At 36.9% G+C, this 13,861-nt stretch overlaps 1 protein-coding gene across 2 annotated transcripts in view; it reads left to right on the forward strand.

Annotated features, from left to right (window-relative positions):
* Positions 1–13,861, forward strand: part of STAG1 (STAG1 cohesin complex component) — a 449,323-nt gene that overhangs the window by 415,323 nt on the left and 20,139 nt on the right. For both annotated transcript variants that reach the window (XM_081234436.1, XM_081234437.1), the window contains 3 exons: positions 7,968–8,060; positions 10,080–10,254; positions 11,970–12,109. In XM_081234436.1, coding sequence (XP_081090562.1) covers positions 7,968–8,060; positions 10,080–10,254; positions 11,970–12,109 — 408 coding nt within the window. The remainder of the gene's footprint in view (positions 1–7,967; positions 8,061–10,079; positions 10,255–11,969; positions 12,110–13,861) is intronic.

Below are 13,861 nucleotides of genomic sequence, written 5' to 3' on the forward strand. Positions count from 1 at the left end.
TTAAACGACTTATTGTTGCTCACCTAATTTATATACATAAGAAGCTCCCAGTTTATAAATAAGATATATTTCCAGCATTTTTTGTGTTGGAGCATGGTCTTTGGAGTTAAATCCGAGTTTGAATTATGACTCCATTTCTTTCCATCTGTGACAAAGGTATGCAAGTTACTTCACATTTGAACTTCAGTTTCCTAATACGTGATATTCACTGCTGGATAGGGTTGTTGGGAAGATTAAAAGAAATGTTTCAGTCAACAATAATTGTTGTTTTGATGGCATTAAACTGCAGTCCTAGTCTGTGCTTTCCTAATCTTCTCCCCTGCCAAAACCAATAATTAATACTAAATGAACTATTATATAAGGTGACGGGAGCATGTAAACATGCTCGGTATCTACTGTAGGTTTGGAATATAGCATGGTAGATTTTGTCCTCCATCTGTATTTTGAAAATCTGGGAATTCAGATCTCTCGCTTTGGTCCTAACAATCACTACTTTTCCCCTGTTCCTCTGACTCCTCCTTTAGCTTCTTCATCTTTGTACACCACAGAAAAGAGAAATCAGAAGATGTTTTGGAACTACAGTAGGCAGCGTAAGGGTTCCTGGATCATAAGTGGATTAGCCTTTGAGGCAATGGCAGGAGTCAAGCAGGTGGGGATTCAGATCGCCAAGAACAGCAACAACATTGAAAACTAGGTATTACATTTGGGGTTTAAAAATCCAGTAGTTATTTTACTGTGTATTAACAAGAGTGGCACCCTCACTCCTTAGCCTCAAAAGAGAAGCTAGTAGCAGTTATCCATATAAGAAAGCGATTTCAAAGATATTCCATAGGGTTTACCCTACCACAGTGGTGACACCGATGCATCCCAAGTGAATGAATTTAGTTACATGTGTTTCTATCATATTTACTATGATAGAATGACTTAGTTGAGCTGAAAAATAATTAAATGAGCCTCGTTATATGTTAGTAATGATGCTAAGTACAGATAAGCATAACGTAGTTTATACCTCCAAAGAGCTTTATAGCCCAGTATAGACTGGACAACCTATATAGCCCATGGGCCAAATCTGGCCAGACACCTATTTTTGTAAATAAAGTTCTAATGGAACACAGTAATGCTCATTCATTTATGTACTGACTAGGGCTGCTTTCTTGCTCCAGTGGCAGAGTTAAGTAGTTCGAACAAAGACATTATGACCACTAAGCCTAAAATATTTACTACCTGACCCTTTACACAAAAAGTTTGCCAGTCCCTGGCCTAGTAAGGTAACCCCTTGGTCTTGTTTGTAACTAGTTTAGTTTTGTGCCCCATTTTTATCATGAAAACTGATCACTAAATTCTCAACAGGCTTTATTTTCATATTCTAAGATTTTTGGCCTGATCTAGGTCCTTATTTCACACCTTTATCCTGTTTTATTTCTGCCCATTCTAAAAATGTGTATTTGTCAGATAATGTTGAACTAGTTTTATGTGTTTACTGCTAGTTTTTCCATGGCTTCAGTTTCTGGCTATGATTATCTTAATGGTATATCATAGTTGTGGATAAAAGGATAGCTAAATTTAGTCTCCCTCTAGACACATAAAATTATAATACAAAATGAAAAGAAATCACCCATTTAAAATCTGCATGTTCTGTGTGTTTTGGAATTAAATCCTTATCTTTCCTCACTGACTATAATCATATGGGGTACTTAGCTCTTAAGGGGCAATCTTCATTTAAGATCTTTTTTTTTCTTCCCAAGATGTTAGGGTATTTTGAGCCTTTGTACCTTTGAGAAAACTTCTAATATAGCTTATATGATAAATTCACCATCTTACTTGTGCCAGCCTTATTTGGTAGTCTTCATTGTTGAGATTTTGCTGGTCGGGGTGTATTTTTAAAACATCATCTTAACTCACTAAGAGATATTTCTCTTATTTTTGTCAGTAGATCACTGAAAAACAGAAACTATTTTAGCCCTTTCACATTAGAGCGTACTGGGTTTCAGTCATCTAATTCTTGGTTTCACTAGATCTACAGGGAAGCAAAAAAATTTTAGCCAGGCTAGTGAAGCAACTTGCAAAAGGCATACACAAGAATATAGCCAGGATATTATAATTTCAATTTCAGCGTAATCTTCTCACCTGACCCATTTGAATTCCTTTCCATAGCTACTTTAGGAAAATGTGCTCTTAACGCCAAGCTGCTTTCTGAAACTAAGAGAAAATATTGGTTTCATCTAGGAAAACACATTTGAAAGGAAGCACCATATACTTAGTCTACATTCTCTTATATGGACTGAGAGAGGAGATTACTATTCTACTCTTTGCCTTCAGTTTCATCCCTATAATTCAAGTACTCTGGCTAGAAAGAGTAAGTAGAATTTATTTAAGTAGAATTCCATTGTGTTCAAAGCATTAGAGGCACTCCCTCAACATTCTAGTTGCTTAAAATTGCAGTCTAGATAATTAGCACACCTTGTTCTTGGGTTGTTCTTTTTCAGCGTCTTTTGGGTTGACTGGCATTTTTGTTTATATATAAATATATTTGACTGACTGGAGTTTCAAATTTCTTACCTCCATAATGCTGCCTGTTTCTTCAATATGTTAATTTTCCCGCATTATAAAAAGAGTCATTATAGCAAAATGGTTAAGAGCACAGACTCTGGAAGCAGACTGCTCTGGTTAATTTACTACTACACTTACTGTGTCTTGGGGCCTGCATTTAACATTTCTGTGCCTGTTTCTTCATACATAGAATGGGAGTTATAATAGCAATACCCATCACAGTTGAGAGGATTAGTTGAGTTAATATGTGAAAAGCTTAGATTAGTGCCTGGTACACAGTTAAGTGCCAAGTAAACGTTAACTTTATGTAGTGTAAGATGCCAGCATAATGAAGTTTGTAGGAAAATTGTGTTCTGAAATCAAAAAAAAACCTAAATTCCGTTCCCAGCTGTTCAAAGGAATCTACTATTTGAGATTAGCTAACTCTGTTAAATATACAGTATCTGTGCCTATTTACCTAAACCTATAGATTGGTACTTATATTTCTCTCAATGAATTCTAACTGATTGCAATTAAGTTAACTTTCTTGAGCATTCAATATTTAGGTTGCATCCAAATCTATGCTAAACTTAATGCTAAAGAAGGACTTTAGCTTCTTTCAGTATTTCCTTGGTTACTTCCCATTTCCACTTTCTTCTTAAAATGCTACAATCAATAGGTTGCTTACTTAGTTGTGATGTTAAATTTACAACTCCTCAGATGAATTGGCAAGTAATCATTTTACATAAGACACATTTGCTTTATGATTGACCTTTAAAGGAGTCTTTTGCCTCCAACTCCAAAGATAGCTGATACCCTAGACTGCTTCAAACTGCACACCAACCATGAAATTTAAGGGAATAAAGGAGCATTAATACCTCGTAGCATCATTTTTTTTTTTTTTTTTTTCTTTTTGTGGTATGCGGGCCTCTCACTGTTGTGGCCTCTCCCGTTGCGGAGCACAGGCTCCGGACGCGCAGGCCCAGCGGCCACGGCTCACGGGCCCAGCCGCTCCGCGGCATATGGGATCCTCCCAGACCGGGGCACGAACCCGTATCCCCTGCATCGGCAGGCGGACTCTCAACCACTGCGCCACCAGGGAGGCCCTCGTAGCATCATTTTTTAATTATATTTATTGTGTGATAAAATGAACACATTACATATTTCTCCCTAGGATTGTGGTATCATCTGTATTATGTGTACTTGCATTTCATTCAGCAAATATTTACTAAACATCTGTCCATGTGCCTAGTACTAGGTTTACCAGTTAGCACCTGTGTGTTCTCGTATGAGTGCCTAAATTAATTCAGCAGAATCACAGAATGCGATAGAACCTCAGAGAATACATAGTTCAACCCTCTTGTTTATAGATTTTTAAAATCTGTAATCCTGGGATATAAGATAATTTCTCTAAGGTCACATAGCTAGTTAGTAGCATGGCCTGCATTTTGTTTTTCTTTCAGTTATTTATTCAAAAAATATTCTCAAATCTTTTATATTGAAAAGGTCAACAAAGACGCCAAAAGACCTCTAGCAGCCATCCTATTTTTCTCACTCTTTATTGTTTTTGGTTTTTGTTGTTGTTTTTAATAGATATTGGAGTATAATTGCTTCACGATACTGTGTTAGTTTCTGTTGTACACCAAAGTGAATCAGCCATATGCATACGTATGTCCCCATATGCCCTCCCTCTTGCGTCTCCCTCCCTCCCACCCTCCCTATCCCACCCCTCTAGGTGGTCACAAAGCACTGAGCTGACCTCCCTGTGCTACGCGGCTGCTTCCCACTAGTTAATTAATTTACATGCGGTCGTGTATAGATGTCGATGCCACTCTCACTTCGCCCCAGCTTCCCCCTCCCACCCCGTGTCCTCAAGTCCATTCTCTATGTCTACGTCTTTATTCCTGCCCTGCAACTAGGTTCATCAGTACCATTAAAAAAATTTTTTTTAGATTCCATATATATGTGTTCACATACAATATTTGTTTTTCTCTTTCTGACTTACTTCACTCCGTATGACAGACTCTTGGTCTATCCACCTCATTACAAATAGCTCAATTTTGTTTCTTTTTATGGCTGAGTAATATTCCATTGTATACATGTGCCACATCTTCTTTATCCATTCATCTGTCAGTGGACATATAGGTTGGTTCCATGTCCTGGCTATTGTAAATAGAGCTGCAGTGAACATTGTGGTACATGACTCTTCTTGAATTATGGTTTTCTCAGGGTATATGCCCAGCAGTGGGGTTGCTGGGTCATATGGTAGTTCTATTTTTAGTTTTTACAGTCAAACTTTTTTGAAAGAGTTGCCTTCTTTCTTATCTCCTTTCTACCCATTGCGGTTTGACTTCAGCCCTTTTAATTACTTTGAGAGTGTTTGACCCAAGGTTACTCAAAACCTTGAGTTGCTTTATCTTTGCAATACTTTCTAATCCTTATCTTGTCTTTTGCTAACATTTGTCATCATTAAACTATTTCATTCTTTTTTCTTTCGGCTGCGTTGGGTCTTCGTTGCTGCACACAGGCTTTCTCTAGTTGCGGCGAGTGGGGGCTACTCTTCGTTGCAGTGCGCAGGCTTCTCATTGCGGTGGCTTCTCTTGCTGCAGAGCATGGGCTCTAGGCACGCAGGCTTCAGTAGTGGTGGCTCACAGGCTTAGTTGCTCAGCGGCATGTGGGATCTTCCCGGACCAGAGCTCGAACCCGTGTCCCCTGCATTGGCAGGTGGATTCTTAACCACTGCACCACCAGGAAAGTCCTTCCACTCATTTTTAACTGTTTTCTTTCCTTACCTCTGGGATGCCATGTTCTGGTTTTGTTCTTACTTCTCAGACCATTTCTTAGATTTCTTCATATGCTCTTCTTTCTCATCCTTCTGTTGAATATCAGTGTTCCCCAGGATACTTCTGTCAGCCCTCTTTATTTACATATTCTCCTTTAACAGTCTCATCTACTTCCATTGCTTCTGCTGCCAGCTACATACAGAGGACTCCCAAGTCTCTACTCTTGCTCAGATTCTACCATGGACTTGGAATTCATCCAACTGCCTACTAGACATCTCTAGTAGCATATCTTTCAGGGATCGCAGATCATCATCTCTAAAGCCAAACTTGTTACCTTAGCATTTGTTCCTGTGTTAACTATCTTGGTGCCTTATACCGTAAGCCATTTAGTAGGCAGCTACCTAGAAATTTAGGCGTAACATCAACATCCCCTCTTCTGATTAGTTCCTAAATTCTATCAATCCTGCTGCTTTAATCTCTCTTCACTCTATTTACATCTTTTCTGCCAACATTTCATTTTCAGGGCCTCAATTTAGATTATTCCCATGGCCTTTGTTAATATGTGATGAACTGTAGAATAATGATAACCCTAGGTATGGATCCTTACTCTATCACTTAGAATCTATATGTGCTCTGAACTTCAGTTTCCTCATCTGTAAAATAGGCATATTAACCACTTACTTCATAGAGTGATTGTGAGACTTAAATTTATGCCCCTTAGAACACAGTATTTGGCACATAATAAGCCCTCAACAGAAGATTGTATTTACTATTAACTAGCTTCCATATTTTATATCATTCTCCTTTCTGCTTAGAATATGATTCTTTAACATAAATTATTAGCAACTTCATGATAAAAATCCTATTCATTAGTTCCTTTATTGCCGACAGGATAATAGCCAAATAATTTAGCACGGCATTTTAAGTATTTTCCATTTAAATGGAAAATGGGTCCTCTTTTTCTCTTCAGTTTTCTCTCACCACTTTCCTCCCTGTTTGTGCCTCAACTGCAGTAAATTAGCAGTCTTTCAAAAGCACCTCTGGACTTTTGAACATTCTGTGCCCTCTGGAACACCTTTCCATATAGGTAGATAATTTTTAGTTATTCAGAACTCAGCTTACATGTAGTCTTTTGTGGTACCCGGGCCTCTCAGTGTTGTGGCCTCTCCCATTGCGGAGCACAGTCTCCGGATGCGCGGGCTCAGCAGCCACGGCTCACGGGCCCAGCCGCTTTGCGGCATGTGGGATCCTCCCAGACCAGGGCACGAACCCACGTCCCCTGCATCGGCAGGCGGACTCTCAACCACTGCGCCACCAGGGAAGCCCAACATGTAGTCTTCTTTGGGAACCCTTCTGTGACTAGTTTTGACTCTGGGTTAGACTTTCCAACATAGCACTCCTTACATTCTGTTGCAGTTGCCTGTTCTCTTGTCTATTTCCCCTACTGCTTTGTGAGTCTTTGAAATTAAAAGTCAAGGAATGTTGAGGTTTGGTTGTTGGATGTTCATCTGCAGGAACATTAAAGGTACTGGAGGCAGTGTCCTTTTTACTACTCTGCACAAGATGATCTTATTCCTTCTTCTGAATATTGCACTCATTTTAGCAAAAGGAAATATGTATAATTTTTAAAGTGTCATTATTTGGGATGTGAAGATCCCAAAAAGGAATAAGTATGGTCATCTGTACAAAATAGAGTAGTTTAAAGAATTTTAGTTTCACAGAGTACTTTTTAAAAGTGATTTCTACATCAGCCTATGCTCATTTAATTACTCTTCATTACTCTATTAAATATTGATATCATACTGAGTCATCTGCATGCGTCTTGCTCATTAGTCAGTGAAAAGAACGTGAACTCTGATATCAGGCAGTCCTGGTTTCAAACACTTGCTAATAATAACTACTTCTTCTAATCAATATAAATATGAAATTATGTAACATCCCTCATACCAGTGCCTGGCACATTATAGGTACTTGATAAATTTAAATTTCCCTTTATACTTTTCATATGTTTCATTTTGAATATTATATGGCCATCTGATTAAATCCTATTCACCCATCCAATCTTAGATTAAAGGCCATCTTTGTATGAAGCTGCCTCCAACTCAGCTCTTTCTGCTACAGTTAGAGTTAACACCAAAACATTAAACACTTAATTACTCTCTAATTGGTCTAACTCTCTGCTAAGAAGTTAACTCTTTGCGAACATGGACACCATCTTAAAGTAATCTTTTCCCCTTGACATTTTGCAGAATCCTGAGAATATGGGAGTACATGTTTATTGCTTAATTGATTTTTTTCAGTATGCTGCTGCACTCTCTCACTTTACTACCAGCTAGTATTTGCTATAGGAATGACTAAAAATTTTAATATCAGCCTGAGTAAACCATATTGATAAAGGAAAATACGTTGGAGGAAATCATACTGAGCATTCCAAAGCTAAATAGAACTGAGTATTCAGGATTATCAGTTTTGCTGACCCTCTCCCATTAAGATAATTAGGAAATAATTATATGATTTGGTTCCCAACAATATATTTGGTTTTATGAATTTTCCTTGACAATAAACTAGTTTGGCTATTTTCCATTTATTATTTCTTCTGGATCAGTTTTCTAGGATATTGTAATTCATGCTTGTAAATTTGAATGTGTCTTACAGGAGGATTTGTTGGTATTGAGGAAAACAGTGAAGTCCTTTCTGGCTGTTTGCCAACAGTGCCTATCTAATGTTAATACTCCAGTGAAGGAACAGGTAAGAAATTGTCAGTTTAGAGCTCTCAATAAAAATAACTCAAATGAGTTACTGAAGAACAGTAAGAAGATGTAAATTTTTTTTAAGAAGATGTAATTTTTTATGACAGTTCTTAGCATGCAGGTTTATCCCTAATGTTTGTGGCACCTGGGAGAAGAATATAGATGTCTGAATATTTAAGTTATAAAGTAAGCTAACCGGTTACACATCTTTGTACCTTGACAAGTATACTGTCATAATGGCCTGGAAGGCCAGGTTCAAATTTAGAATTTTTGATTCCTAAGAGTTCTATACCAGAACTTGGAGGGTTGGGGAGCTGGCATAGGGTCCACCTTCTCTTCTCACCTTCAGCTCTTTCCCACACCAGGTAGAACTCCTCACACATGCATATGAACAATTCAGCCCACATATCCAAACTATCAACATCACTTCTTCAAACAGCTGCTCCTTGATTACCCTGGGGTCTAGGAGTACACACTGAGGATGCAGTGTATCTAGGAAAGATGCCTGTGCACCCCCTGGTAGCAGAATCAGGTCTGTGAGGGCAAGGAATTCCTGAATCCCTGTACCTGGGCAGTGATGTAAAGTAGGGGTGCAGGTGGGCATATCCCATTGGTCCAACAGACTCCTCACCCCTTGGGAAAGGTCGTAGACCAAAGCGGGTCAAAGTGGAGCCCAAGGCAATACCATTTTCACAAAGTGATTTTGTAATCTATTTAATTATACTGTTCTATTAGGAAATACTTTTATATAAAACAGATATACCTTTTCCATATCGTTTTTTATTATGATGTTGGGCTAGAAAACAAGTCTATATCTAAAAGAGTACAGCAGTACTTACCCTTTGCTATCTCTTCCTACAAGTAGGTTATCCAGGTCTCTTCTTTATTGAGTTATCAGCATCTAACGTAAATGTGAACAGATATGGTCTTTCCTAAACCTTATTCTCTAAACCTTCTGAACTCAACCAGTGCTGTCTAAAAAGTACCTAGCTCAGGACATTTAAGCCAAAAATTCAGTGTTTCTGCATCCTCACTGTTTGGTGACATGCAAAGGTATGGCCTCAGTTAAAAATATATATTTTCCTGGATTCTTTTCATGTTCTCCTCTTTTCAAGTGACTCAGATAATGTATTTCATGGTTGTGTACTTAGAGCATGAACTGCCATGAGTCTTGCTGGAGGTAAACAGCCAAGTATACAGCCATCTCCAGATACATTCCAAAATTATGTTTTCCCATAGAAGTCAATTTTTAGAAGGGGGTGAGTGGATTGTTTTGAGGTATCAGAGCCCTCAGTTATTCCATAACAAAATCTTTCAGTTTCAATAAACTGATGATACAAATTTATTTTGTACCATCCATTAAATAGGATAAATTTGTCAACATAACTATAATACTTTCTCTATGGGGAAATATATTGAAAGTTTCTTTATGTGATTACATTTGTTGGGAAGCTTTCAGTCACTGGTTTTTATGTGAATGACCTTGAATTCAATTTTAACCTACTGTTAAAAATTTTGTTTTACAATAGATTTTTTAAAGAAGAATCCAAAATAGGAGCTTACAGATTTAAAGTACTACATTGTAATTGTTGAATTATACAGTTTGTCTTAAGATTTATGCTTATTATTTGATTATGCAGTATAAGATTGATTTGTAACATCTGTCATTAATTTATTATATCAGTTTTGTATTTCCAGAGTTGAGTTTAACTCATTTTTTATAAATTCAAGTCCAAAATCTCTTAATCAACTCTTTTGAGTTAATACAGCCAAGTAAAAGAAATAGGTTGTATTTAGGGGGATGGAGAGTCTTAAGTATGACTAGTATGTAATGAGACAAAATAATTTTATTCAGTTTGGAAATTAAAATTAAGTAGCTGCAATTTGAATACTCAGAATTTCTATTATGGTACTGTTGTTGAGCTGTATTTAATTTAGTATATTTTCATTAACATTGATTTGTAGTTACAGCTACATTTGTACAATATTTTACTGATGTATTTCCTTTGCATTCCAGGCTTTCATGTTACTCTGTGATCTGTTGATGATTTTTAGCCACCAATTAATGACAGGTGGCAGGGAGGGCCTTCAGCCTTTGGTGTTTAATCCAGATACTGGACTTCAGTCTGAACTCCTCAGTTTTGTGATGGATCATGTTTTCATTGACCAAGATGAGGAGAACCAGAGCATGGGTATTTGTAGCTATCATTTTGTCAATATTGATCTTGTTTTACCAACCCCAAAAGATATGAGAAAAAATTTCAAATTCAATCCTAAAAAATACTACAATTTCTCTCTTTAAAAAAAAAGTTAATACATTCATGTAGTTCAGAAACCAAGAAGAATAAAAATATACACAGTGAGGTGGCCCTGTTTTAACTTTAACATAGTACCTTAAAGATGTTTCCCCATCACTACATACAGAGCTTCCTTATTCTAATAGCTACATAGTATTTTATTATTTAAATATAGCATAATTTATACTATTCATCTCATATTGATTGACATTTGGCTAGTTTCCAATCTTCTATTATAATCTGTGCTATAATGAATAATTGTGTACATTTGTCATTTCCCACATGTGTAAAATGTATATTTAGGATAGATGTTTTTTTTCTAATTGAACTGCTTCCAGGTTCACAATTTTTCTAAAGGAAAGCATCTGAGTTCCTTTCTGCTTCTGAGTAGTGATCATATATTACTTAAATTAACAAAATGTGATTCTAAGATACTAAGTGCTAAAAGAATGTTATCAAACCTCAACATTAAAAATTGTGCTGAGCCTGCAGAATGAAAACAGTAAAATTAGACTGAATATGAATAATTATAAATAAATATTATATAGGTTATTTGTGAAATAGGTAATCTCTAAGATCTGTGGCATATCAGATCCACAGATCTACCTGTTGCTATTAGAATGTTCTTTATTTTATAGAACATTTTAGAAAATACTGGGCTGTGAACAAAGGATCTTTATTTTGAGCTCACATTAATCTCGGGAGATAAAATTTACCTTCTGCTTAAGCAAAAAGATTTCCAACTTCTCAAAGCATTGATGCTTCACAGCAGGACCAGTTAATAGAAAGGGAAGAGAGAAGTTGAGAGTAAGTTTTTTTATGAATATATACACGCAAAGAAGGGAAGGAAGAACACTGTCCCTAAATAAGGGCACGCCAAAACATGAGAGGGTCAGGTCAGTACAGAGCCTGAAACAAATGTGTTAACTTTTATTGTCTATGGCCTTGTGGAGAAATTTTTCTTGGGATTAGAAATAGATAAGCCAATAGGGCCTGAGAACCTAAAAACTGAGGAATAAAGACTACTTGTTTGAAAGCATTTGGTACGGTTTTGTTCAAAAAAATGTGCATGTACATTAACATAATTTGCAAAATACACTTTCTCAGCTTACAGTGTAACCATGTTTAGGACGAGAACTGAAAACTAACTCCTCCATATAGTTTCCATTACTCCCCACATAGTTTTCTAAAAGAAAACTTTTTCCCTGTGTCTTCAACATGTCTAGAAATTTCCTCTCTAGATGTACATTAGCACATGAGGAATATTCAGATAAGAGAAGACAGAAGTTTCAAGGCACACAGAACAACAGTGTATCTCATGACAGACGCAGCAGAAACAAGATCCGTATGGTTTGCTTTCCTCACGCAGTCTTTGGTATGACAGTCTCCGAGAAGACGGAAACCTTAGTGCCTGCGAAGCGTTTAATAAATGTGTAACTCAGTATAGCACCCGAAAACAATCAGTATAACTAACAGTTTTTATCCCATCTAACACTGAATTGTACCTATTTGTAAAGTTATAAGCTGGTCTTTTATTATGCAGATTGTCTACATTGTTTTACCTTGGATAAAGGGCCAAAGTTCGTAAGTAATTTATTTTCTGTGGTTAGAGGGTGATGAAGAAGATGAAGCTAATAAAATTGAGGCCTTACACAAGAGAAGGAATCTACTTGCTGCCTTCAGCAAACTTATCATCTACGATATTGTTGACATGCATGCAGCTGCAGACATCTTTAAACACTACATGAAGGTATAGTTTTACAGTCTTTTTTTTAAACGGGTAAAAGGATATTTATTTATTAAGATAGTAGTTTCATATTCTTATTTTTCTCCTTCCACTTAAGTGGCAGAGAAGTTTGCAATTAAAAATGAAAAAATGATGAATAAGCTAAAATTGACAGCTCTTACCTAAATATTATTGATGATTTTCTGACATATTTAAAATTCTTCTCTTTTATATATGAGCTTTTTATCACTCTATACTATACTATACTATACTATGCTCCATAAAGTAGGAGTTGCTTACATTTATATGAAAGAATGCCTTTTTATTTTCATGAGGCCATGGACTCTTACGGAAGAAAGGTAACTCTCTTCCCTATGAAATCTCTTCAGATACATTTATAAGTATGCCTACTACTGTGTTGCCAGGCACTCAAGTTACAAAGATTTTTAAATTCCTGCTCCAAAGTGGTCTAAAGCTGGAAATAGTCAAGTAATTAGACAATTGCATTTATACAGTATAATAGAGGTACATATAGGGGTTCCTGGAAATATATAAAACAGATACCCCACTCTTAAGAAATATGAGAGTTAGTGAAAACTGCTTAGAGGTGCCTTCTGAACTAAGTCTGAGACGATAAGCATAAATTAGCCAGTCAAGCAAAAAAGTAGTGGGAGGACTTTTAGGCAGATTGGACTTCGTGTACAAAGCAAAGGAAATGAATTGTTTGGGGGAAATGCAAGTAATTTGATACAGCAACATAGATTGCTTATGAGAATGGAGCCAGAGGTAAGATTTAAAGAAACTGACAGGGTAGACCTTATATGCCCTGTGAGAACTTGGGATTTCTTTCCTGAGGGAAGGTAAAGAGATGTCGAAGGGTTTTATACCATTCTTTATATGACAGGATTTTGATAGGTAGTTGCCTTCCTGGCTGCTCTCCTTTCCAGAAGCTGCATTTTGTTTCTGAACCACAAAAAAAGCAGTGCTCAAAAAATCTTTGATATAGCCTAAGAGGCACACTTCTCAGTTTATGTATTTTGGCCTTGTTCTTATGTCGGAGACAGTATTTTATTTTGCCCATGTTCAGAATATTGTGTATTCCATTGATTCACGTGTTTATGTCCAATTCTAGTTATGAATTAGACTTAGTAACTAAGTCATCATATTTTGCTAAACAACTGCAGTGTGATGAGCACTGTGTTAGTAGCCAGGGATTTAAATAAGACATGATTCCTGCACTAAGGAGGTTACAGATTAACAGAGAAACTGAAATGTAAACATAATATAATATAACATGCTAATAATGAATAGCTGCCTGTGTTCTATGCCATTTATATTTGAGATACTGTTCTAAAGCTTTTACATTATCTTTGTTGATTACAGTAACTCTGTGAGTTACGAAATAATATCATCATTTACAGATAAGGAAATTAAGGCTCAGAGAGGTTAAATAACTTTCGAAGATCCACACAACTTTTTAAAAAATTATTTATTTATTTACTTACTTACTTACAGACTGCATCAGGTCTTAGTTGCAGCATGCAGGATCTTTCGTTGCAGCATGTGGGTTCTTCATTGCAGTGCGTGGGCTTCTCTCTAGTTGTGGCACGTGGGCTCCAGAGTGCACTGGCTCAGTGGCTGCAGCGTGAGGGCTCCAGAGCACATGGGCTCTGCAGTTGCGGCACGCAGGCTCTCTAGTTGTGGCGCGTGGGCTCAGTAGTTGCAGTGAGTGGGCTTAGTTGTCCCGCGGCATGTGGGATCTTAGTTCCCTGACCA

Source organism: Mesoplodon bidens (genome assembly GCF_964165515.1).
Source record: "Mesoplodon bidens genome assembly, chromosome: 5".
Taxonomy (NCBI): Eukaryota; Metazoa; Chordata; class Mammalia; order Artiodactyla; family Ziphiidae; genus Mesoplodon; species Mesoplodon bidens.